This window comes from Podarcis filfolensis, assembly GCF_964270895.1.
Source record: "Podarcis filfolensis genome assembly, chromosome: 6".
NCBI lineage: Eukaryota > Metazoa > Chordata > Lepidosauria > Squamata > Lacertidae > Podarcis > Podarcis filfolensis.
The window spans coordinates 6,187,425-6,211,079 of NC_139609.1; the positions used below are offsets into that span (position 1 = coordinate 6,187,425).

The 23,655-nt window shown below is 44.0% G+C and overlaps 2 protein-coding genes across 51 annotated transcripts in view; both read left to right on the forward strand.

Moving 5' to 3' along the window:
* The first annotated feature begins 914 nt into the window (after positions 1-914).
* On the forward strand, positions 915-16,864 carry LOC310765135 (uncharacterized protein). The gene is made up of 7 exons (XM_083619764.1): positions 915-2,192; positions 5,926-6,009; positions 6,714-6,758; positions 8,181-8,264; positions 9,554-9,622; positions 11,966-12,004; positions 13,479-16,864. Exons 1-7 carry the CDS (start codon positions 1,733-1,735, stop codon positions 14,291-14,293), a joined length of 1,596 nt encoding a protein of 531 aa, XP_083475890.1. The 5' UTR covers positions 915-1,732; the 3' UTR covers positions 14,294-16,864.
* Positions 16,865-17,170: 306 nt separating this feature from the next.
* CEP350 (centrosomal protein 350) overlaps positions 17,171-23,655 on the forward strand; it is a 60,265-nt gene continuing 53,780 nt past the window's right edge. For 18 of the 50 annotated variants that reach the window (XM_083619757.1, XM_083619719.1, XM_083619721.1 and 15 more), the window contains exon 1: positions 21,072-21,429. Coding sequence is in view for 17 of the 50 variants with exons in the window: in XM_083619711.1 (XP_083475837.1) it covers positions 17,313-17,485 (173 nt within the window). In the remaining 33 variants the exon portion in view is untranslated. Of the gene's footprint in view, positions 17,486-18,866; positions 18,986-19,811; positions 19,846-21,071; positions 21,430-23,655 lie in introns of those variants that run through there. The other 32 variants (XR_014549455.1, XM_083619752.1, XM_083619754.1 and 29 more) reach the window with 13 other exon arrangements.

A 23,655-nucleotide genomic window follows, 5' to 3' on the forward strand; every position in this document is an offset into this window, starting at 1 on the left:
GTTTGGTAATGAGTTGCAATTCAGCAGCTTCTCTTTCCAGTCTATTTCTGAAATTCCTTTGTAGTAATACAGCTACTTTGAGATCTTGTATAGAATGTCCTGGGAGATTGAAGTGTTCTCCTACTGGTTTCTCTGTCTTGTGAGTCTTGATGTCCGAACCTTACGCCAAAGAATAAACGGGCATAAATCGGACATCAAGAATCACAAGACAGAGAAACCAGTAGGAGAACACTTCAATCTCCCAGGACATTCTATACAAGATCTCAAAGTAGCTGTATTACTACAAAGGAATTTCAGAAATAGACTGGAAAGAGAAGCTGCTGAATTGCAACTCATTACCAAACTTAAAACCATGGAGAGACCTGGTCTGAACAAAGACATTGGATTCTTATCTCATTATACATGACAAAGCCATTTTTCACCTTCTCACCCCTTGCTTTTTCCTGTAAGACCTATTGCAGTCGTTAAGAGTCATCAACAGGCTCATCTCAGCTATCTGCCAATCACCCATTCCCACCACCCTTCTGAGTAATACCCTTCCCCACCTTCTCACTATATAGAAGGATCTGGCAACTTCTGTTTCAGTGTATCTGAAGAAGTGTGCATGCACACGAAAGCTCATACCAAGAACTAACTTAGTTGGTCTTTAAGGTGCTACTGGAAGGAAAAAAAATTTTTTTGTTTTGACTATGGCAGACCAACACGGCTACCTATCTGTAATTAATTCTGAAAGTGGCTTAAGTCCATTTTGACAAACAAACAAAAAAATTCAAATTTTGGCCTGTAGATGTTGCCTTGAGTCCTACCTATAAAGGGGGGGGGGAGGTAGAGAATCATGTATAAATGTTGTGCCCAAGTCACTGCGTCTTGAAAAGTCGCGTTTGCGTTTATAAAAGGGGCGGAAAGTCGTAGTCAGAAATCATTTCCTTTCCAAAGAAAATGCCGGCCAAAACGGACTTTAAACGGAATTAAGTTTTTCATCTGCGAAGGGCAGCAGAAATTGGGGCAGCGGCTCCCCTCGAGGCGCCCTGTTGCTGCCAAGGCATGAACCTGCGGGGATGTCGGCCTATTCACACCGACACGTAACGAGGCTCCCGGCGTCGCCCTGCAACCCGACCCTGAGCTGCTCCAATTGTTTTATATTTACACGGCGCCGCAGAAGGGTGCTTTAAAAACCTCCGCTCCCCTCCTGCCCGACCTATTTGCTCTCCCAGGCGGCGGCTGCAGCTGGGCCGGGCCTCCATCCCGCTCCCTCCATTCGCCAATCCCAAGACTAAAGCGCTCTTCGCCTCGCCCGAGAGGGCAACCCGCATCTCGGCAAGGTGAACAGCTGCGAAGGAGCCGGGAGAGAGAGCTGGCGGCGGCGGCGGGGCGGCCTCCTCTCTTGGGAAGCCGCTCGTTTCGCTCCGAGGCCGGAGAGGCGCCAAGGAAGAATATCCTGAGGAGGAAAGTTGTGCTCGTGTGAATGCGCGAGTTCCGGGGAGGGACGGGGCAAGGAACTGAGGCGGCCAAGCAGTCCGCGGAGGCGAAGCGGCGAGCGTGAGGAAGGGGAGTTTTATTTATTTACTATATTTGCACTGCTGAGAGGACGAGGCGGGTGGCAAGCTTGAGCCGCCTTCGCAGCTTCTCCCCCAGCGGCTGGCTGCGTATTAGCCGGGGGGTTTGAAGCCGGCCAGGCCCATATATCATCTCGGGCTGCCCGCCAAAGGCGGCCTACAGCGCCCGGGAGGCGATGCTGGGAGAGAGCCCGGCTGTTTCCTCAGGATCCGGCGGCGGGGCCTTCTGTCACGTGACGCCCAGGCCGCCCCTGAGGAGAACCGCCTCTCAAGATGGCGGCGGTGGCGGCAGCATCGCCTCCCCTCCCCTCAGCAGTTCCACTCCTTATTCCCGCCCGGCCGGGAGGAAGCCGCCGCCGCCGCGGCGGGGAGTGACTTTCTCCGAGGAGGTGCTGGAGCACCCGGCCACGCCGGCGAGGAGGCTGCGGAGGAGGAGGAGGATGAGGGGAGCGGAGGACGACGACGACGAGCAGGAGCAGGAGGACGACGAAGGGGAGCCGAGCGAGGAAGCGACCCTCGCCGCGCCCTACGGCCTCCGCTCGGCCGGGAGGCGCCATCCGCCGACGCCGTTCAGGAGGCCCGAGAGGGCGGAGGACCGGCAGGCCCCGCGAGAAGCCTCGGCCGCCTCTTCGGAAGGTGAGGGGGCAGCGGAGGAGGCGAGCCTGGCTGGCTCCCTTGGGTTTGGTCTAATAATAATAATAATAATAATAATAATAATAATAATTTATTATTTATACCCCGTCCATCTGGCTGAGTCTCCCCAGCCACTCTGGGCGGCTCCCAATCAAGTGTTAAAAACAGTACAGCATTAAATATTAAAAACTTCCCTAAACAGGGCTGCCTTCAGATGTCTTTTAAAGATAGGATAGCTGCTTATTTCCTTCACATCTGATGAGAGGGCGTTCCACAGGGCGGGTGCCACCACCGAGAAGGCCCTCTGCCTGGTTCCCTGTAACTTGGCTTCTCGCAGGGAACCGCCAGAAGGCCCTCGGCGCTGGATCTCAGCGTCCAGGCTGAACGATGGGGGTGGAGATGCTCCTTCAGGTATACAGGACTGAAGCAACCCTTCCTCCCCCAGCCGACGTTGGTGGGACTACAGCGCCCATCATCCACAACCTGTTGGTTAGGGGTGATGGGTTTTGTAGTCCAGGAACCTCTCCAGGGGTGGGGACGCCCAAGGTTGAGGAAGGCTGGATTTGGGGCGGTGCAGGTGGTTTGCCTGCACACATGGGCAAAGCCAAGGGGGCACAACATTGGGAAGATTCACAACGGGACTTTGCCCTTGCTCAGGGTGCCATATTACAAAAGGTTACCTGAAGTCTGCCTCTGCTGGATTGGAAGTCCAGTGGTTGGTGGCATCTCACGGCAGCCCCCTGATGGGGGATGATGATGATAATGATGATGATGATGATGATAATAATAATAATAATAATAATAATAAAATAATTTGTTATTTATACCCCGCCCACCTGGCTGGGTTTCCCCAGCCACTCTGGGCGGCTTCCAACAAAACACTAAAATACAATAATCTATTAAACATTAAAAGCTTCCCTAAACAGGTCTGCCTTTAGATGTCTTCTAAAAGTTTGGTAGTTATTTTTCTCTTTGACATCTGGTGGGAGGGTGTTCCACAGGGCGGGCACCACTACCGAGAAGGCCCTCTGCCTGGTTCCCTGTAACTTGGCTTCTCACAGCGAGGCAACCGCCAGAAGGCCCTCGGCGCTGGATGAGAGACAGCAGGGATCTTTGGCCACCGAGGTGGCCCTTATGTGGCTGCCATTTTGGGGGGACAGCTGCTTTAAGATGCGAGTATTTCGGAGCCTCTCGCTAAAGAAGAGATGAGGAGGACCTGCGGCTCTGCAGATGCTCTCAAAATTCCCGGCCGTGCTGGCCTTGGGACTCAAGGACAGGGCTGGCCCAGCCTTGTTGCAAGGTGAGGCAACGGTCTCAGGCAGCAGGAACCCCTGGGGCAGCAGATCCCGAGGACAGAGATATTTATCCCCACCCTGCTTGTTCCTGAAGGAGCTCTTCTCCTTTTTCCTTGGGAGTGGTGGGGCACCATTTTGTGCTTTTCCAAAATGGCTTGGGCTGGCCCTCCTGATGGGTGTTAGGAGTCTTGGCACCTGAAGGGCCGGAGGTTCCCCACCCCAACCTAAAATAGTGTTAGGCCCAGTGAGAAATGTGGAGCTGAAGCGGCCTCGGAGTAAGCAAGCAAGTGGCCGGGGGAGCCCAGCCAGTCAGTCCATCAGCCATTGCTGTTGGAAGTGGACGGACAAGGCAGGCAGGCAGGCAAGCGCCATGCTGGCCTTTCTTGTGCTTGCTGTGTGCAATGCCTGCCTGGTAGCTGAGTGCCTGATGCCAAAGGGCAGCCTTTCCACCATGCAGGCTTGGCAGTGCCTACTGCTGCCTCCCAAGGTAAGCAAGGAGCTGGCCTCACTTTCACTTTTGGTCAGCCTCTGCTGGGTTGCTAAGGCTGGGGGCATCCTCTTCCCACATTCCTGTGAGGCAGTATGAGGAGGCAACTCTCTTTGGGGCAGTTAGGGCAGCTCGAAGACCATGGGTGGGGTCTGCTGCCCGGAGGACTCCCAAGGAGAGGGGAGAGGAGACTGAGGGAGCAAGGCAGGGTGTTTGAAAAGGGGTGAGGGGCTGCCAGCTCTGCAGACAAAGGGGTGATGTAACTGGGCTTTTGATGCTCAGAGCATGTTTCCCCGCAGCAGAGCCATGGAAGAATGTCCTTAGTCAAGGCAGCTGTGGACTCAAAAAGGTTGAAAACCTCTCCTTTAAGCTATTGGATCTCTTTAATGTTTTTTAGGGGTGTGTTGATCTGTAGAACTATTAACAATATTAAAAGTTGGAAGAAGGGGTGCTAGAACCAAAATAGGTTTTAAGATTTAAGATTCATTCTTCTTAAAATGATGAATCTTTCGTTTCCCCTCCAAGTTATTTGGTCTCTCGCAAGCACTCTTTCCAGTATATTGGGAGGGATTGACTTTTGCAGTGGTTTTTGTGTATGTTTACTCTAAACACAGCTCTACTGTGTTCACTGGAGCTCCCCCCCCCCCGCCCCGGAGAATTGCCAATCAAATTATATCACTGGGCTGCAAACTCTGTATATGCTTATTTATTGAACTTGGTTGGGCTTACTGTTGAGAAGGCACCGTCAACTTTCACAAGCTGCAACAATTCTTAAGTTAGGTTTCTGTTTCCTTTTCCTCATTTTCATCTATTTTGAATGCACAGAAGGAAAGAATTGCGTAAACAATAAGTGACTAAGAAAAATGGTACGTGAGGGATGTCATGGTATGTTAATGGTTACTTTTTGCCTTTAGCTTATACAGTCATACCTTGGCTTACAGACGCTTCAGGTTGCGTTTTTTTGGGTTACGGATGCGCTGAAACCCGGAAGTATCGGAACGGGTTACTTCCGGGTTCTGGCAGTCGTGCATGTGCAGAAGCACTAAATTGCGCAGAAGCACCAAATTGCAACCTGCGCATGCGCTGACGCGCCGCTGCAGGTTGTGAACGTGCATCCCGCATGGATCACGTTCGCAACCCGATCATCCACTGTATATTGTTAGTTTCTAGCAATATCTACATGTCTTCTTAAAGTAAGTCATAGGCCCAGTTGCATATCATTGTAAAACAATACAGTGGTACCTCTGGATGCAAACGGGATCCGTTCCGGAGCCCCGTTCACATTCAGAAGCGAACGCAACTCATGCCTGCGTGGGTTGTGATTTGCCACTTTCACACATGTGCGTGACGTCATTTTGACCGTCTGCGCATGCGTGAGTGGCGAAACCCAGAAGTAACAGAGCATGTTACTTCCTAGTCGCCGCAGCGCACAACCCGAAAATACTTATCCCAAAGCTACTTCAACCCGAGGTATGACTGTAGTTAACTGTTGTCAGACAATGTTGCTTAACTGACATAATTATTGAAACTATTTTAATCAGATTCTGTCAATTCTTCTATGCCCCAAACATGGGGACTTGGAGACTTTACTTGTCACATAGTCATTATTATATCTCCTTTGAAAAATATGCTTAGCAAATAATGTTTTAATGATTCTGTGATCATTTGGCAGGGGAAAAAAATTGGCTAACCAGTAGTAGATATTTGGAGCATTTCTTCATTACATCTTCAAAAATCTGCCTTGCCTACCTATATTTAATGTTATGTCTTAGTGACAGGTGTATAAAACCTGTGAAGGCCAAATATTCAGTCTCTATTTCGGAGTCCTTAGGGTTGCATGTTCTACTTGTGCTCTTAAATTGATGCCTTTTCTCTGTAATTAAGGGATATGAGTGGCTTCAGTAGCTATTTGATTACTGAATTCTTTGCATTTCTACTTTGCTTCCTTTGGTAGGGAGTAAAAACATATTGGGAATTGCAGATGACTCTGAGCTTGTTCGACCAGCTCTTAGAAGAAGTCCAAGAAGTCCAAGGACAGGTAAAATGTCTACAGCAGTCTTGAGCAAAGTTGTGTTGCTCTATAATACTTGGATGTAATATGTACAGTGCTTACATGTACATATTCATGGAAATTCAGAAATCTGACTAGATTCAACTGATTCTGACTCTGGCTGTTCAGATTCATGTTTTATACAGCCTGTTTGCTGCTGTGTTTGCATGAGTCTAGAAACAATCGTGGTTCCTTGTTGCATCTGAACTGAGAAGCTATGGTTAGGATATGCTTCCAAGCAAGCCAGGATTTGGAAGTCATCTGTAAACAAATTGCTTCATATTTTTGCATGTCTGGAAATTGTTGGCTTCTTATTCAGATGCAATGGGAAGCTATGGTCAACTGCAACTTGTTGCCCCGTTTCCGCAAAGAGTGGGATAATGTGGGGTCACAGAGGCTGTGTGCAGGTAAACAAAGCTCATGTATATCCTGGTTTATTATACCAGGATTTCATCATCCAAACACATCCTCCGTAACAGATACCCAGCTCCTAATTTTTGTTCCTTTATTTATACCAATAAAATAAAGGAACAAAATATAACTTTGCATTTCCAAGAATTGTGGAAGCTAGAGCTGAAGTAAATGCATTTTCCCTTGTAGCATTATTTGAAATCTCACTTCAGAAATTGACCATCTTTCTTTTTTTATTCTTATTATATTGATTACTAATGAATAATTTCTTGTCTTAACAGGGCTTCCTTATGACCAAGCCAGAGACTCTACAAGAAATAAATCAGGTTGGATCACTTTCCTTTTGAATTTCAGAAAGGCAGCCATTATAATCTGGGACTTATGGCACCCTAAAGCATATTGTGGCATATGCTTTTGTGCGCCAGAACCCAAATTAATAGATGCATGAAGTGCTATCCCTACAGGGAGGTACATTCATGTCTACACATACAAACGGGTATGAAGGTATAATCTAACTGGTGGGACCCAGAGGTTTGTGAAATGCAGTAGTCTGTGGTGTTGCCTACACAGAACTCAAATTTATTTATACCTCACCCTTTAGTTATAAAACATTTCCAGGTATATTGCAAAAAGGTAGTAACTAAAGAAAATAGCAATTATTCAACAGATTTCTAATGCTACCATTTTATCAAAGATTAAAATTGCAGGCAAATTAAAAGGTCATTGCCTAGATCCATGATGACAATAAATTAGGAACTATAAGAGCTTCTCTTAATTGAGGAGCCACCTGTTTCGTTTGAGATGGTGACAGCATTATTGATGATATTTTTATCAGCATGTTCATGTTGGAGGAGGGCCTTCTTACAGGGGGGATTTAATTATTTATTAGTCATTACTGTTAGAGTAGACTTACAGTGATTCTGTCCCAATGTGTTGTAGCCCAACATGTGTAGCAGGTCACACTTTGGATCTAGTGTTATCAATTAAACTGGAAGGTGGTCTAAATGGGATATTTAGCTAAACTCCCATGTTATAACCAGATGGCTACCTGTTGAGGCTTAAGATTGTATGTAGCGTGGTACCTTGGTACTCGAACAGCTTGGCTCCTGAACAAATCAGCTCCCGAATGCTGCAAACGCAGAAGTAAATGTTCCGGCTTGTGAACGTTTTTCGGAAGCCTAAAGTCCGACATAGCTTCCACAGCTTCTGATTGAGTGCAGGAAGCTGCTGCAGCCAATCAGAAGCCGCACCTTGGTTTTTGAACCGTTTCGGGAGTCAAACGGACTCCCAGAATGGATTACATTTGAGAACCAAGGTACCACTGTAAACCTATTCCTATGGTCTTCTGGAATCTAATTTCTGCATGTTCTTGGAGCTCCAGATGGTCCTTTCAATACTTTGGTCACTTTGTGAAACATGGAAATGACCAGAACAGTTGTTCCTGAGCATCCACTCCCGTGCTGTTGAGCTGGCTAGACTGCTAATATGGACCACCTATATTGAAGCAACTCTGCTCACTTCTAAGAAGTGTCTGAACTCAATTCAGTGTGGTGCTCTTTATGTGTGTATTTCTTAAAATTAAGTTCATTCTTGAAATATGCATTTAGTCCAAAGTAACTACTCATCTTAATGAATTAGTTGAAGTACATGGCTGACCAAACCTAAATCTAAAGATGGGGTTGTAAGTAAATATGGGATTAAATAGTTTTATTGCTTTAGGCTCTGATTCAACATTTGTATCTTTTCAGAACATGAAGCAAATGAAGTGGAGAGTGAAAACAGACCTGAAATCTGGCATGATAATTTTCAGTCAGCTAGCAGATTCATAGAAGGTAGCAGTCGCCTGTTTTCCTATTCCTGTCAGGGTGTCAGTTTGTTATGTGGTGCAGGATCTTTTTGTATTTTATCCACTGCAGTTTTCCGGAAATTTAGGCAGCTCATAATATAGAGCTATAATCTGTGAGGAATTCATTGCGGCACCCATAGATTGAATTGTGCATATCCAAAAGCGGTTGTGTGCATTGCCTGAAACTCTGGTTGGATCAGAGCCTGTTCATGCAGGTAGCAGTTTGACATGCAATATAGTGATAAAACCTAAGATGACTCTTGATGCCAAACGCCGGTATTGTCCGCATTCTGTTCTCACAGTGGCACCAACCAAATACCAACAAGAAACCTGCAGGCAGAACAGAGCACAATAGCACTTCCCAGCTCATATCCCCCAGCATTTGAAGGCATGTTGCTTCTGATCCTGGAAGTGGTATTCAGCCATGATGACCTGTTGCTATTTAGTCTAGTTCTCCATGAATTTACCTAATATTTCTAAAGCTGTACTGGTTGGTAACCATCACTACAAATTCTACAGTTTTTACTATGTGCTGTGTGAAGTAATTCCTTTTGGCCGTCTAGTATCGTGAGAGAGAAAAGCTTATCTCTATTCATTTTTTCCACACCATGCCTAGCTTATATCATATCATATTCCCCTCTTGCTTTTTTTTCTAAACTAAAAATGCCTAAACATTGTAAACTTTTCTCAAAAAGGAGTAGCTCCATCCCCTTGATCATTTGGTGGCCCTTTTCTGGATTTCCCCCCCAAGCTCTACAATTTTTTGAGGTGCAGTTACCATAACTGTTCACAGTATTCCAAGCACACCAAATCAACATTTTAAGGACTCTTTCCTGGTTAGTCCCAGCGAGTGGAGACCAAATCTGTGGCTTGGGATTTTTTGCCCTACTGTGCATCACTTTACACGTGCTTACATTGACGCTTTGCATTGCCATTTTAATTCCCATTTCCCCAAATTTACTTCCTTTTGAAACTCCTTGCTATCATTTTTAGTTCTTACCATCCTGAACAATTTGGTGAAATCAGAAAACTTTGTAAGCTGCTAACCCTTAACCCACAGAGATTCTTACCTCACCTGTCTGCTTAACTTTCTGATTGAACTATTGTCTGGGGCTCCCTGTGCCCCTAGAGCTGGGCTTCCTTGCAAGCTTGTCTTACTCTTATATCCCTAGCTAGCTTTCTCCATCTAGGGCTCCTTTTGCAGTCTTAGGATTGTGTTGGTTCCTTGTATCACTAATGTGATGCCGTATTTTTTTCTTGCATCTTCTTTTTTAGATGCACATTATTTTGCTCAGAAACCACAAGGGCTTAATCAAAAGACAAAGTTAAGAGCGAGAACGCAAGGTTTGTATGGAACTTCAGTTTTTGTGTGTGGGTATTTTGCCTGCTTTTATTTTAAAACTTTCATGTTTATAGCTGTAGGTTAAATGTGTGTTCATTCCACATTACATGATTATAGAACACTGACAGGATGATATGGTAGATCTAGTTCTGGGTTGGAAAGTAAAAGAGGAGAGATTTAAGACATTGGTTTGGCAGTGGTATATAATGAAATAAATAAATACAGACAGACAGACCTTGTTAGTCTGAAACATTTAGTTGTATCCAATGAAGTTATCCTGTTTGTGCAAGGATTTCCACTTGCACAGTGGAACTTCCTTGTGCTCCCCTCTCCCCAAGTGCCCCCCATGTGGCTCTGGAAGGTGGAGGAATCCCATAGAACAGATTTGAGGGCAGGAGAGTCGGGGAAAGTTCTGTTGCACACGTGGAAATCCTTGCCCAAACAGGATGACTTTATTGGACATAGCCTGTGGTTGAATAATAGGATTTCCCTGCGTTCTTCTAAACAGATGCATTTTTGTTGAAAGTGTATCTAAATGTGAGGTCTCAATTCATAAGTATATAATGTTCATATTGTCCTAGGTAGGTGTGATAAGTGTGAAATGTTCCAGTACTATGTTTTGGCAGCAGTGCATGGAATTGGCATTAAACCCAATATATTTCTCTTGAAATATATGCCCCACTTGATACCTGTTGTCCCAAATCTATTTCCTTCACCTATTCCCCCTTGCACAGATACTTTCACTAAAATAAGCAAGTGTAATGAGGTTTATGTAAGGAAGACTCTAAGCTCTGTTGAAGGCTTTGGGCAGGGAAACAGAAATATTAGGTCCTATCGTGAGATATTTTTTCTGTGGGGGGGGGGGGAAATGGAAATATAGGAGTAAACAGGGGGAGAAAAACCTTGAACTTTTATTTTTGAATAATTAATGAAAGGCTTTTTAAGGCAAGGTTTTAAGATAATGTGTTGACTACAGTTCACTTTCTCAAAATGGGTCCCAGGAATGGTTTCAGATAGTGGTAGCCTTCAGCCATCATGGCAAGCTATGTTTAAGTGTCACAAACAAGTTGTATTTGTAGTGAGCCTCTGGCTCGGGTTCTTCTTTCTCTTCCCACATAGCAAGGAGGAGGCATTCATTGAATTAAAACCAGCGGGTGCTGCTGTGGGTTAAACCACAGAGCCTAGGGCTTGCCGATCCCCGTGATGGGGTGAGCTCCTGTTGCTCGGTCCCTGCTCCTGCCAATCTAGCAGTTCAAAAGCACAAACTACAAGTAGATAAATAGGTACCGCTCCGGCGGGAAGGTAAACGGCTGCTCTGGTTCGCCAGAAGCAGCTTAGTCATGCTGGCCACATGACCCGGAAGCTGTACGCCAGCTCCCTCGGCCAGTAAAACGAGATGAGCACTGCAACCCCAGAGTTGTCCGCGACTGGACTTAACAGTCATGGGTCCCTTTACCTTTACTTTAACAATGAGTCATGAAGCTGGCTTGCTTAAACTAGTCTTAGTGTTAACTAAACTTTCAGATTTGGACAGCACAGGGAACTGAACTTAACAAAAAGTGGAAACAAAGTTCCTGAAACCCTCTCTACCTAAATGCATAGCTAGCCTTAGGCATTCCTGACAAAAGAGCCATGACATACTGTTATGTCCAAACATGGCTATTGTATTGGGTAATTACTAATACTGCTTGGCTAAATACTTCTGAAGACTTGCAAACAGTTTGAAGAGGGATAATTGTTTGTAGTATGTACCACCTTGCCACTGTTTCCTCAAAGTGATGCAGGGTGTGTTTTTTTTGTTTCATCTTTTTGGATAATGTTGACTGGAATGGAGTCTGTTTTCTTTACCCAAATAATAATACTTGCTTTTATTTATTGTAATGCTTCCTGTTTTTCCAACTGGCAAAAATATATACATTTAGTACAGTATTTTAAAGATGGAACAGAGAAAGCTGTTGCATTTGTAACAATTTGAACAAAATATAGATACTTAAATTGTGCTATACACTATAAACTAAGGCATTTATACTCTGCTACATTTATTATGTAATAAGTTATACAGAATATGTTTTATAGCCTTAAAACACCAAAGCAAATTTACAACAGAGAAAAATGCATGTTTGGGTTTTCCAGAAATTATAAATATTATAACTACTTGGATTCAAATATGAATTCCTGTTGTGCTGTTCTCCTGTTGCCTTATGAATATGATGAGAATATTCCTCTTTTTGTAGGAAGACAATTTGGATCATGAAGTTTATGGAATTTATTTATTTATTGAATTTTATTTGAAAATAATTGGATTGGTTTGCACTTAAATCTCTTATCTTTGGTTTGTATTCTAGCCCATGTGCCAAAGAAACAACCACACGTTGCTCCCAAAAGTAAGGTATTTTCCTCTTTCAGACTATGTGTAGTTGTTGTGGTGTCTGTTCGTACCACTGATAAAATCTAGTGGTTTTTTTTACTGAAATGTGTTTGACAACCTTGCACCTCTGTAATTATGTATGCAGACTTGCTTGTCTAGAATCTAGGCTTTTAATCGGGTGGGGAACCATTTTGCCTCAATGGGCTAGATCTTTCTCCACTCCTCAGGCCAACTTTGATGGGTGGGAAATGATTGATATGTTGGGATGTTCTGTCCATGTGTCAAAATTCTGTTGTTTAGCACTTGGGTAATACAGCTCAAGGGGCTTTTCTAGTCTTATGCTGGGCATAAGGTGGCAAAATTGCTTTCTGCAGGGATTGGTTGCGCAGTTAGATTTCTCATAGGGAAGTTGGTTGCACAACCAATCCAGCATGCTTGAACACTCTTTCCATCAAAGGAAGAGCAGTTACTTCAACTCTGCTTCCTGCAGAGTTGTTCGAGCAGGAAAAAATGTACGATAGACATTTTCCTTTTGAATGAGGGAATAGCTTTAAAATATCTTAAAACATACCTTGTTCCTTGTGGTGTAAAAACACTACCAGCTGAGCATTATTTCTGGTGATCTATTTCTGTTGTGATGGAATAGGGCAGGGCTATAGCTCAGTGGTAAAGTACACATGCAAAAGGCCCCATGTTCAGTCCACAACAGTTCCAGATAGGACTAGGAAAGATCCCTGTCTGAGACACTGGAGAGATTATGGCAGGTGGGGATAAACTACACATTACGTTGAATGCGAATTTGTGCAGTTGCACCTTTTTTTAAAAAAAAAAAGAAAGAAAAAATGTAGACATGGGGTCTCACTACAGGTGGGGTCAATTGTTATTGGGCTGCACCTGTTAAGAGGATATGTTACCCTTCCCCCCCCCTAAGTCATATTTAGGAGGAAATCTCCCCCCACCCCTGCAACTATGAGGCAGATCCCACTTGGCTATGAACAGGAGGTTGTTTCCTTCTAGCAATCTTATCTGCAGATGGTCACAATCCACAAGTTGGTTGGGGAGAATACTTATTTCACTCACTTTAGCAGACAAATCTATTGGTTGAGACTGGAGAATTTTGACATAAAGATGTGTTTTTTCCAGCAGAAACAAGCTTGCAATGAACAATAATGGAGAAGCCATAAATACTACCAAATACTGACTTTAAGAATGCCCGCTTGTGCCATGTGTGAGATTTTCAGTCCCAATATTTCATTTATGAACATTTTTCAAAAAGCAAGCTTTAATTTGAACTTGTTAACACTTTAGGGACATTTGCTTTTTGCTGTTTTTCTGGGGAAGTCCAATTCTTTTGAATTGTCAATAGTGTGCCTTCCAATCTGCCTGGAATGGTGATGAAATCAGCCAGAATAATAAAAGCAACTTCTAAAATGAAACTCAGATGTATGTATTTTTTCTCATCCTTTGTTTTGTGTATATGTGTGCACTAGGTTCTAAACAGTCTAATCGGGGACACACATTTGCATGGATTCTGCCACTTATAGTAGTAGTAGTAGTTTGCCTTGCTGGTGGTGGATGGTATGTGCTTCAGTATTCATCGTACCATAGTTTGGAAAATAACCTGCGAACTGAAGCCCTGAAAGCATTTCAGAAACAAATGAGAGATCTCATGAGCAGCTACCCAAGTCAAGACAAAAAGTTGTGGAAGGGAATCCAAGTCATCTTGGAGAAACGCCTCAACTCTTCTCAACCGTTTTTGCAACCAGCTGTTTTATTGTTCACTGCTGCAAAAGAAGCTGAAGATGCACTGAAATGTTTAAGCAACCAGCTTGCTGATGCTTTCTCATCCTCGCAGCGCGCTTCTACAATAAAAATTGATGGGGCCAGCAAAGCCGCTCTAGACAGTGATGATGCCAAACTCCTTGTGGACGAAGAGTTGAGCTCTGGGTTCAAGGGAGGCAGGAAGGTGGCAGTAGTGCATCGATTTGAGTCGCTGCCTGCTGGTTCCACCCTGATATTTTACAAGTACTGTGACCATGAGAATGCAGCATTTAAGGATGTTGCCCTACTTTTAACTGTTCTTCTGGATGAGGAAACTCTAAGAAAGGACCTTAGCCCACTGCAAGTTGAGGAGAAAGTGAGGGACTTCCTCTGGGCTAAATTTACCAACTCAGACATGCCAGGTTCCTATAAGCACATGGACACAGACAAACTGAGTGGGCTGTGGAGCCGCATATCCCACCTGGTCTTACCTGTGTGGCCTGAAAATGTCCTTCCTCAGGAAAACTGTTTGCAGGTGAAATGATATTTTTGTAAGAGAGAATGAAAATAATACAGCATGTGTACATCTATTCATGGCTGGATAGGGTATGTATTTCCAGCTTGGTAATCAGAACTGACTCTTAGGTGTGTGCTTCAAAATTTTAAATCTGATTTATTCCTTTCCAAATAAGCTGGAAATTCACATATTAAGAACTTGTAGAGCATAACATAGTTCTGTTTATGTGACACTCCTGTAATTCTTAGAGTTCAGGACCTTGCATCTCAAAAGAATATGGATTGCTAGAACTACTTAACAATTTGAAGTCCTTTCAGAGAATACTGCAAATGGGAGCAACGAGTTAATGAATAGTAATAAGCACATGGTTCTGTCTTCTTTGTACTTGAAGTGTATTAGAATAAAATGCAAACTCAAAGGTGTCACTAATACTTCGTATATCCAGTAACAACTCTTGTCATCCATTTACCAAAATCTTGGACGGACTAACTCTCCTATAATTGCAGGCTCTTGGAGTTTGCTTTAGCCACGTCCTGTTGTTGGGTTTGATTAACATAATGATGCAATTCAAATTTCTAGTCCGGAGTGGCAGGCCTTCACATACAAGCACAAATGCCCTGTCCAGATTCTAACTTTGGGATTGTCTTCACAATGCCAGTATTTTTAATCCAGAACTACAAGGCTCGTCAATCTCTGTTGATCCACTGCCAGACTGACCAATATGAATTTCCTTTTGCATATGGGAGTCCCAGGTGGACAAGATGCAGCCTTTGTAAACACACATTTTTGCACTTGTCCAAAAAGGAGTGAAGGAATCACTGATATAGATTAACCCATAGTTCAATCAAGATTTTTAAAAGTGTTGTACTGGTGTGCTTCAAGGTCCTTCCTTTCTCAAAATAATTCACTCTTCTGAAACATCTGAATATTAAATATGAAATATTATTTTACATAAGCACAGGTTTTAATGGTGCCTTTGCACTGGGCAGAACTTATTTATTGCAGAAATGAAGACTAAAGTCCCAGTCCCCCCCCCCCCAGGTTTGGATTCCTGCCCCGCAGGAAGATGGAACTTTCCATGTAAAATTTGAATCTGACAACTGGTAAAGTGCGACAGCCCACATATTTTGAATGCTTCATTCCAGACAGCCTTCAGTTTATGTCAGGCTATACATCTTAATTGTATATGAATGTATGTACTTGAATGTAAATGGTAATGTGCAAACCTCAGGACTTTGATACTTACTGATTCTTATATAATTGAGCCACTTGGATTTTACTGTGTTTGAGAAACTTGCAAAACCTGCATTTTTGAAATACGTTCTCAGCACAGTTGTCCTCCTTGCTTTTTGAAGATTCACCAGAGTGCCATTCTTTGTCCCCAAGTGTATCTACAGTAAGTGGATTTTAACCGCGGAAACTATGGCCGCCTCTGGAAGTGCTAGAAAAGCCCCTGGCCATGTTCTGTAGAATGTTTTTTCTTTATTTGGGAGCTTTTGCACATGATGCAGCTACGCATTCCTTCCTGACTCAAGAAATGCTTACGTGGCTTATATTAAAACTGGCTGTGATACCTTGAAGTGAAGATTCCTGGGACCTAACACTGAATACACCTTTTTTGAGTGTGGGACACAAGCAGCAGCCAGAGGACATGGAAATGTTTATGTATACATGAAGGTCTTCAGAAAATATTTTCCTGTAAAGTGGTTTATAAGGTGTAGGCGTTGGGTCTTGAAGTTTTCTAGGCCAGAAACGCATAACTCGTAGAGCTCAGGTCACCTGCACCTCCCAAAGTGCCATTTGGTGTGGGAGGTTTGCCCTTCTGAGCAATGGTGTTGGGAAGCTGCTACCGGAACAGGGATTTGCTCAAAATTGGGTAGAGGTTCACCTTTGTACCATTCCCCCAACAGTGTCTCACCCCGCCTCCCCATCCCATATTATTCAGAAGGGCCCAGTCCTCCAAGAAAGCTTTCAGAAAGGGGAAATCTCCCTTCCATTTACTTGTTAACCTGGGATCTAGTTGCACTGTATATAGTTATGTTTAAATAATTTTAAAACATGTAAATTCCTATTTGTTGACTACTCGGCTGTTTCTTAGTGCTACTATAATTATATAAGAGATTTCATACATCCTGCCAGCACAATTATTAAATGAATGAGTGGACAGAAAATCTTTGAGGAGTGGCTATAACAGTTGTCTTCTCTATTAAGTGTACGCTGAACATTTCGTGTAGGATTTTTGGGTAGTGGCTCCTGGAGCATCAATACTACTTTGCACTGTTCATGAACTGAGCTTCCTAACAATCAGCAAATCAACTCAGTGTGGATCGGATGCTTCTGAAATACAATAGCTTTTAATTCCTGGAGATCAACCAATAGGACAGATAAATATAATATAAACTTACTGCCATATATTGCTGCTCAGCTTTTCAATACTATAGTATTTATTTTCAATACCCTTTTGAAAAAAGATTGTTTCTCTGTTGTGTTTTTAAAGAATTAATTGTACACATGATCAACATATAGAAACAGACATTAATTTGATAGCTTTTGGCTGTGTTACAGAAGGGCAGTATCAATAAAAGTAGTGATTCCAAATCTGGGATGGAGTTATATTAATGCTCTGCTTTATTAAGATTCATTTACAGCACCACAGCTCAAAGAAGTAGTATTAAAACTATAGAGCTGGAGACAGCTAAGAGGAATAGAAAGTTTGCCTTGTAAAAGGAAGAATGTACACACATTATTTTTGGCACCAGTTTTCATTTTGCAGCTTCCTCCAGTTCTATCCAATTTCAAACCACGATAGTAGAATATGGATTTTTCTGAGTGTGGCCAATTCTCATCCTGGCCTCAACAGGTGGAGGGCAGCCCTTCCCAAAATACCAGCAGGCTTCCTTTAACGCCGTTCATGGATCATCTTTGGTTTCAGTTGCAGCACCCAGCTGCCACTTTCTATTTTTAGGAGGGGTGTGCAAGAGCACTGTGGAGTGGAAAACTTTCCATCGCCCCTGTTTTACAGTCACAATAATCTGACTGATGTAAAATGATAGCAGGCTTCTTTACATACAGCCCTCCTCTCTTTCCCTGCCAGCATTTAGATTGCCCAGCTACAATTTACTTACTTTGTGAACTTGGTAGGAGTTCACCCGAAAGAGCTTTAAAATGCAAGTTCTCTTGGTTCTTCCCTTACTTGCCATCTGTGCTTCTTTCCAGCAGGTAAAAGATTTGTTGCGTTTCTTAAAATGCTAATTATTTTCTCAAAAAGGGTCATGTTAAAAATGGAATATGACTTTCCCACAAAAGACCAGGGTTGTCTCGTGTCTTCTGCACAGGCCTTTAGGTTTTAATGGGGAAACACTGAATGAAGCAAAATCTGTGGCAAGTGGAGTATCGATTTCTTTTGGTTTCACTCACTAGTAAAGCAAAAGCAAATCTTGAGTGGATTTTAAAAAACTATTTAGAGGGGGGAAGTGGAAATCACTGTGAGTAAGTAATCATGGTGATCCCCCCCCCCAAGGTACATTTCTGAAAATTACTTATAGAAACTGGCTTCTAGTTTATCAGCATAACTAATAAATTAAACAAGCCATGCAATGTTCAAAACTGTAATGGTGCCCTATTAATCTTATTTAAAGTAGCCTTTTGCAGCTATCGGAATGGGAGTAATCAGCCTTTGCCAGGGATTTTGTATTGGGGTGTAAGCTTACAAGTGCCCTTTTTGCATGTGTCCACCACTTTTATCTCCTTTTTTTAAAAAAATTATTCTGTACTAAGATATAGGATGTAGACTGCAGGGGAAATCGTGTGTACTTTGGCTGCATTTATACCCTTGGCTGCTTTTGTCAACTTCTATGGAAATCAATGGGATGGATTTGTGCTTGTGTAGATCAATATTACTAGCAGATAGCATACTGACTAAACCATGGCTTAGTTTTCATGATAGTGCCTCTTTCTTCTTGTTGGATCCTCTCCCCCATTTATTTGTTTGGGAAATGAGCTTGTGGTTATGTTTGAATCAGGAATATAACAGCCTAGTACTAACCGTCATTTAGAATTCTAACTATAGTTTGAAGTGCACTTCCAGTCCGGCATCGGAGGGAAGGTATGGTTTATGCTTACTGTAGCCTGTGTACTTTGACTTTCATAGCAAACTATGGTTTGCTTAGCCTCCAAAGGGAGGAAGTTGGAACGTGCAAGGGGAAGAGGCATGGTTGGGGTAGTCAAAGAATGGTCCGATCAAGTATGGGGCTGGCTCTGCCATTACTAGGCAGAGTGAAGCGGCAGCTTTAGGCGTTTGATTTCAGGCAGGGTAGCAAATTCTTATTTATATTTTTTAATTTGTTGCATTTTTACTACCAAGGAAGGGGAGAAGTGCCTCCTGCAATTTCTGCCTTAGCTGCAAAAATGACTGTCAGACGGTTCCCTTTGCCGTACTGTACTTGGTCCAGTTACAACCATGCTTACATGTATGCAAGTCTGACGAATGTCACTGGATCTCAAGGTGTTGCTTAGAAGTGCAGATATTTTGCAGTCACAATAATCTGACTGATATAGCAGGCTTCTTTACATACAGCCCTCTCTTTCCCTGCCAGCATTTAGATTGCCCAGCTATGATTTACTTGCTTTGTGAACTTGGTAGGAGATCACTGAAACAGCTTTAAAATGCAAGTTCACTTGCTTGTTCCTTTACTTGCCATCTGTGCTTGTTTCCAGCAGGTAAAAGCTTTGTTGTGTTTCTTAAAATGCTAATTATTTTCTCCAAAAGGGTCACATTAAAAATGGAATATGACTTTCCCACAAATGACCAGGGTTGTCTTGTGTCTTCTGCTGCAGGCCTGTAGGTTTTAACGGGGAAACACTGAATGAAGCAAAATCTGTGGCAAGTGGAGTGTATTTCTTTTGGTTTAACTCACTAGTAAAGCAAAAGCAAATCTTGAGTGGCTTTTAAAAACTATTGGGGGGGGAGTGGAAACCACTGTGAGTAGGGAATTATGGTGATTCCCCCCCCCCCAAAGGTACATTTGTGAAAATTACTCATAGAAACTGGCTTCTAGTTTATCAGAATAACTAATAAATTAAACAAGCCATGAAATGTTCAAAACTGTAATGGTGCCCTATTAATCTTATTTAAAGTAGCATTTTGTAGCAATTGGAATCGGAGTAATCAGCCTTTCCCAGTGATTTTGTATTGGGGTGTAAGCTTACAAGTGCCCTTTTTGCATGTGTGCACCACTTCTTTCTCATTTTTAAAAAATCCATTCTGTACTAAGATACAGGATGTAGACTCTGCAGGGGAAATCGTGTGTACTTTGGCTGCAAGTAAACCCTTGGCTGCTTTTGTGAACTGTGGAAATCAATGGGATGGATTTATGCTTGTGTAGATCAATATTACTAGTAGATAGCAGATTGATTAAATGTGCCTCTGGCTTGTTGGACTCCCCCCCCCCCCGCCATTTATTTGTTGGGAAATGAGTTTGTGGTTGTTTGAATCGGGACTATAACGGCCTACTGCTAACAGTCATTTAGAATTCTAACTACAGTTCGAAGTGCACTTCCAGTCCGGCATCGGAGGGAAGGTATGGTTTACGCTTACTGTAGCCCGTGTACTTTGACTTTCATAGCAAATTGGTTTCCTTAACCTCCAAATGGAGGAATTTGGAACATGCAAGGGAAAGAGGCATAGCTGGGGTAGTCAATGAATGGTCCGATCAAAGCAAGTATGATTACTGTACTAGGCAGAGTGAAGCGGCAGCTTTAGGGATTTGATTTCAGGCAAGGTAGCAAATTCTTCTTTATATTTTCTAATTTGTTGCATTTTTACTACCAAGGAAGGGGAGAAGTGCCTCCTGCAATTTCTGCCTTGGCTGCAAAAATGGCTTGGCTTTGTATGCTGCGCACCTTGATCCGTGTTTATGCGAGGGGTTGTCATTTGAGAGTTTTCTGCTTTTAAGAGGCAGCTGACACCACCGCAAGTGCTACCTTGTTTAGTTCTTTGCCACCTTGATAAATATGTCAGTTACATGGAGAAGACAAACAGTCATTTCTTCCCCTCAAGGAACCAAGTCAGTGGTCTCACTGTGAGGTTCTTGATGCCTACATTTTACTATCGCAGCTTGCCAGCATTGATACACTAATGTTTGAGTTACAGATAGGTAGCCGTGTTGGTCTGCCATAGTCAAAACAAAAAAAAATTTTTCCTTCCAGTAGCACCTTAAAGACTAGTGTATCTGAAGAAGTGTGCATGCACACGAAAGCTCATACCAAGAACTAACTTAGTTGGTCTTTAAGGTGCTACTGGAAGGAAAAAATTTTTTTTGTTTTGACTAATGTTTGAATTAGTCCTAAGGTAACGACTCTTGAACTCTTAAAAAAAGTTCCGTACCTGAGTAAGACCAGTTACAACCATGCTGACAGTGTATGTAAGTCTGGCAAATGTCACTGGATCTTTAGTAATCTCAAGGTGTTGCTTAGAAGTGCAAATACTTTTAGTTATTTGAGCCAGGTACCTTTTAGCAGCACTGGGACCAGGTGCTATTATTGAACAGGCACGTCCAACTCCCCAGAGACTGCGATCTACTCCCAGTATAAAAAATGCATTTTTTTCATTGGAGGGAGGAGGACCGAGGGTGGGTGGAAGGGAGGATCGCACAGAGTTGTTGAGTTGGGGGGGGGGGGAGGAACGACCAGAGTTGTTTAGCTTTGAACGTGCCTGCCATAGACCATACCAGCCTTTTCCGGCTCTTCCCAACCGCCTCGCGAAGTGGGCGGGGCCAGCCGCTCAACGTCCGGAGAAGGGCGTGGCGTGGCGGGCCGGAACCGCCGCCATGTTTAGAAGGTCTCTGCCACTTCCTTCTCTCTCTCTCGCCCACCCCCCCCCCGCATTCTAACATCTCGCGAGGCTTCCGGAGGTCGGCTCCCGCCCTGCCGCGCGCCTTCGCCTTCGCCGCCGCCGCCTCCCCCCCCCTCCCCGCGCGTCCCTGTGTGTCAGTTGCTGGCCGGTAATGGCGCCGGGCTGGCGGCGGCGTTGCCGCTGAAGCCGCCTCTGGGCCCGCCGCCGCCGCCCCTCAGCGCTCTCTTCCCGGAGGCTGACGAGATGAACCGGCTACCTCACCCGCCCCGCCGGGAAGCGGGTGGGAAGAACCGAGACGGCGGCAGAGCAGGTGAGGGGAAGGAGGCCTCCCGAGGGCTGACCGGCCCACCGGCCTCCACCCTGGGACCGGCCCGGAGGCCGGAGCGGGGCGCTGGGCTTTATGAAGGGAGGGCGAGCGGGGCGGGGGTCCCTTCCTCGGCCGGGTGTGGTGGCCCCGCTGTGGGGTCGGTGGGTGTTTTCTAGTAGCGGGGGGTTCCGCGGGCGAACCTCCCGTGCCCCGCTTCCCCTCTCCTCGCCGCCCTGTTTCTCTCTCTCAGCTTCGGCCAGGGCTGTCACTGCTGCCTCCTGGTTTAAAGGGACAAGTTCTGCCTTCGGGTTTCCTGTTGGCTGGCCCTGTTTTCAGAAGCGCTGCCCTTTAATTTCAGGGAGCCCGTCGTAGATTGTTGTTTGTTACTGCTACTCCTGTTGTTGTTTGTTTGTTAGTTACGTGTCCCGGCCGTTGTGGGGAATTCAGTTGTGGGGAAATCCATCCAGACGGGCGGGGTATAAATAACAAATTATTATTATTATTAAAACAAAAAAATTTTTTTCTTCCAGTAGCACCTTAAAGACCAACTAAGTTAGTTCTTGGTATGAGCTTTCGTGTGCATGCACACTTCTTCAGATACACTTCTTCAGATACACAGAAGTGCATGCACACTTCTTCAGATTCTTCAGATACTGTATCTGACGAAGTGTGCATGCACACGAAAGCTCATACCAAGAACTAACTTAGTTGGTCTTTAAGGTGCTACTGGAAGAAAAAAATTTTTTTGTTTTGACTATGGCAGACCAACACGGCTACCTATCTGTAACTATTATTATTATTGTTATTATTATTATTTATTATTATTCAAAGTGCCTGCTGACGAACATGAGATGTTGGGTCTGGGAAGGAGAAGAAATACATGTGGGCTCAGAAGTTTGTGCAGAAGTGATGCCATTTCTAACTTTGGGATTCGGATTGCAAATTGCCATTTAAGCCACAGGGAGGATGCATAAGGCTGTGTTTGTGCGCGGGCAGGTACCCCAGGCATGCATGTTTGTCTGTGCGCTTTTAAAAAGTAAGATGAGAGAGGTCTCTGCCACCAAGAAATGTAAAGTCTAAGGGCTCGATATAAGCCATGCACTTCCAAGGCTGCAGTTGCATGTACACATCAGGCCCATTGGTCTGAAATACTTCTGAGTAAACACGGATTTGGATCCGTTTGGGTGTCCGTTCATCTCTCCTGTAAGAAGTGTTCTGCTGCATCAGATCAAAAAAAATTCAGTCCAGCACCCATGTCACCCATTTCTCACCATGTTCAACCAGATGCCCCAAGAACCCGACAGAGTTTGAAGGCAACAAACTTTCTCTTGCTGTCTAGCGAATGGTAGTCAGCAGTAGCATACTGCTTTCTGAATGCAGAGGTTCCATTTAGCTGTCATGCCAAAAGACCTATATACCTTATGCATTCGTCTAATCTTTTAAAGCTGCCTAGCCCAGTGGCCATCACTGTATACTGTGGCAGTGATTTCCATAGACCATGTATTGTGCAAAGTAGTGCTTTCTCTTATCTGCCCTCAGCTGTCAGTTTCATTGGGTGACTTGAGTTTTAATATTCTAGGAAGTGGAGAAAAAGTTATGTCTCCACACCATTCATAATTTTATTAGCCTCTATCATGCCTCTTAATGGACAGTTATCTGAAACAAAAAAAATTGCGAACACTTTTCATGATTTTAGCTGTCCTTTTCTGGACCTTTTCTAATTCTACAGTGTCCTTTTTGAGGTTGAGCACCCAGGACTGCACATAATATTCCAGATGTGGCTGTGTCTTGAATTCATCCACACTATTACACTGCCAGACTTAAGAAATTGATTGAATGTGACTGCTAGCATTGAATTCATGGTTTTATTTTATGCTGCACACTGACTTTTTTGAGCTTTGCCTCAAGATTGATTTCCTAGTTAGTCACTTTTGGTTCTGACCCCATCATGAATGTCAGCAGTGGGGAAGCTTTTTCAGCCTTAGGACTACATTCTCTGGTGAGTAACCTTCAGGGCAGTGGATAGGGCCAGAGCCCAAAGTGGGCAAGACCAAAGCCACATCTATCCACCCATATCCCATTCACACACATCTGTACACACACACACACCCTGCTTTGGACAAATCTATATAGAGAAGAAGATTCCCTTTCTCAGTGCTCTGCATAGGGACACAGAGAGTTGCTGATGTGGAAAGAGATTGTGCTCTTCCTCCATTGGCTGTTTGCTGC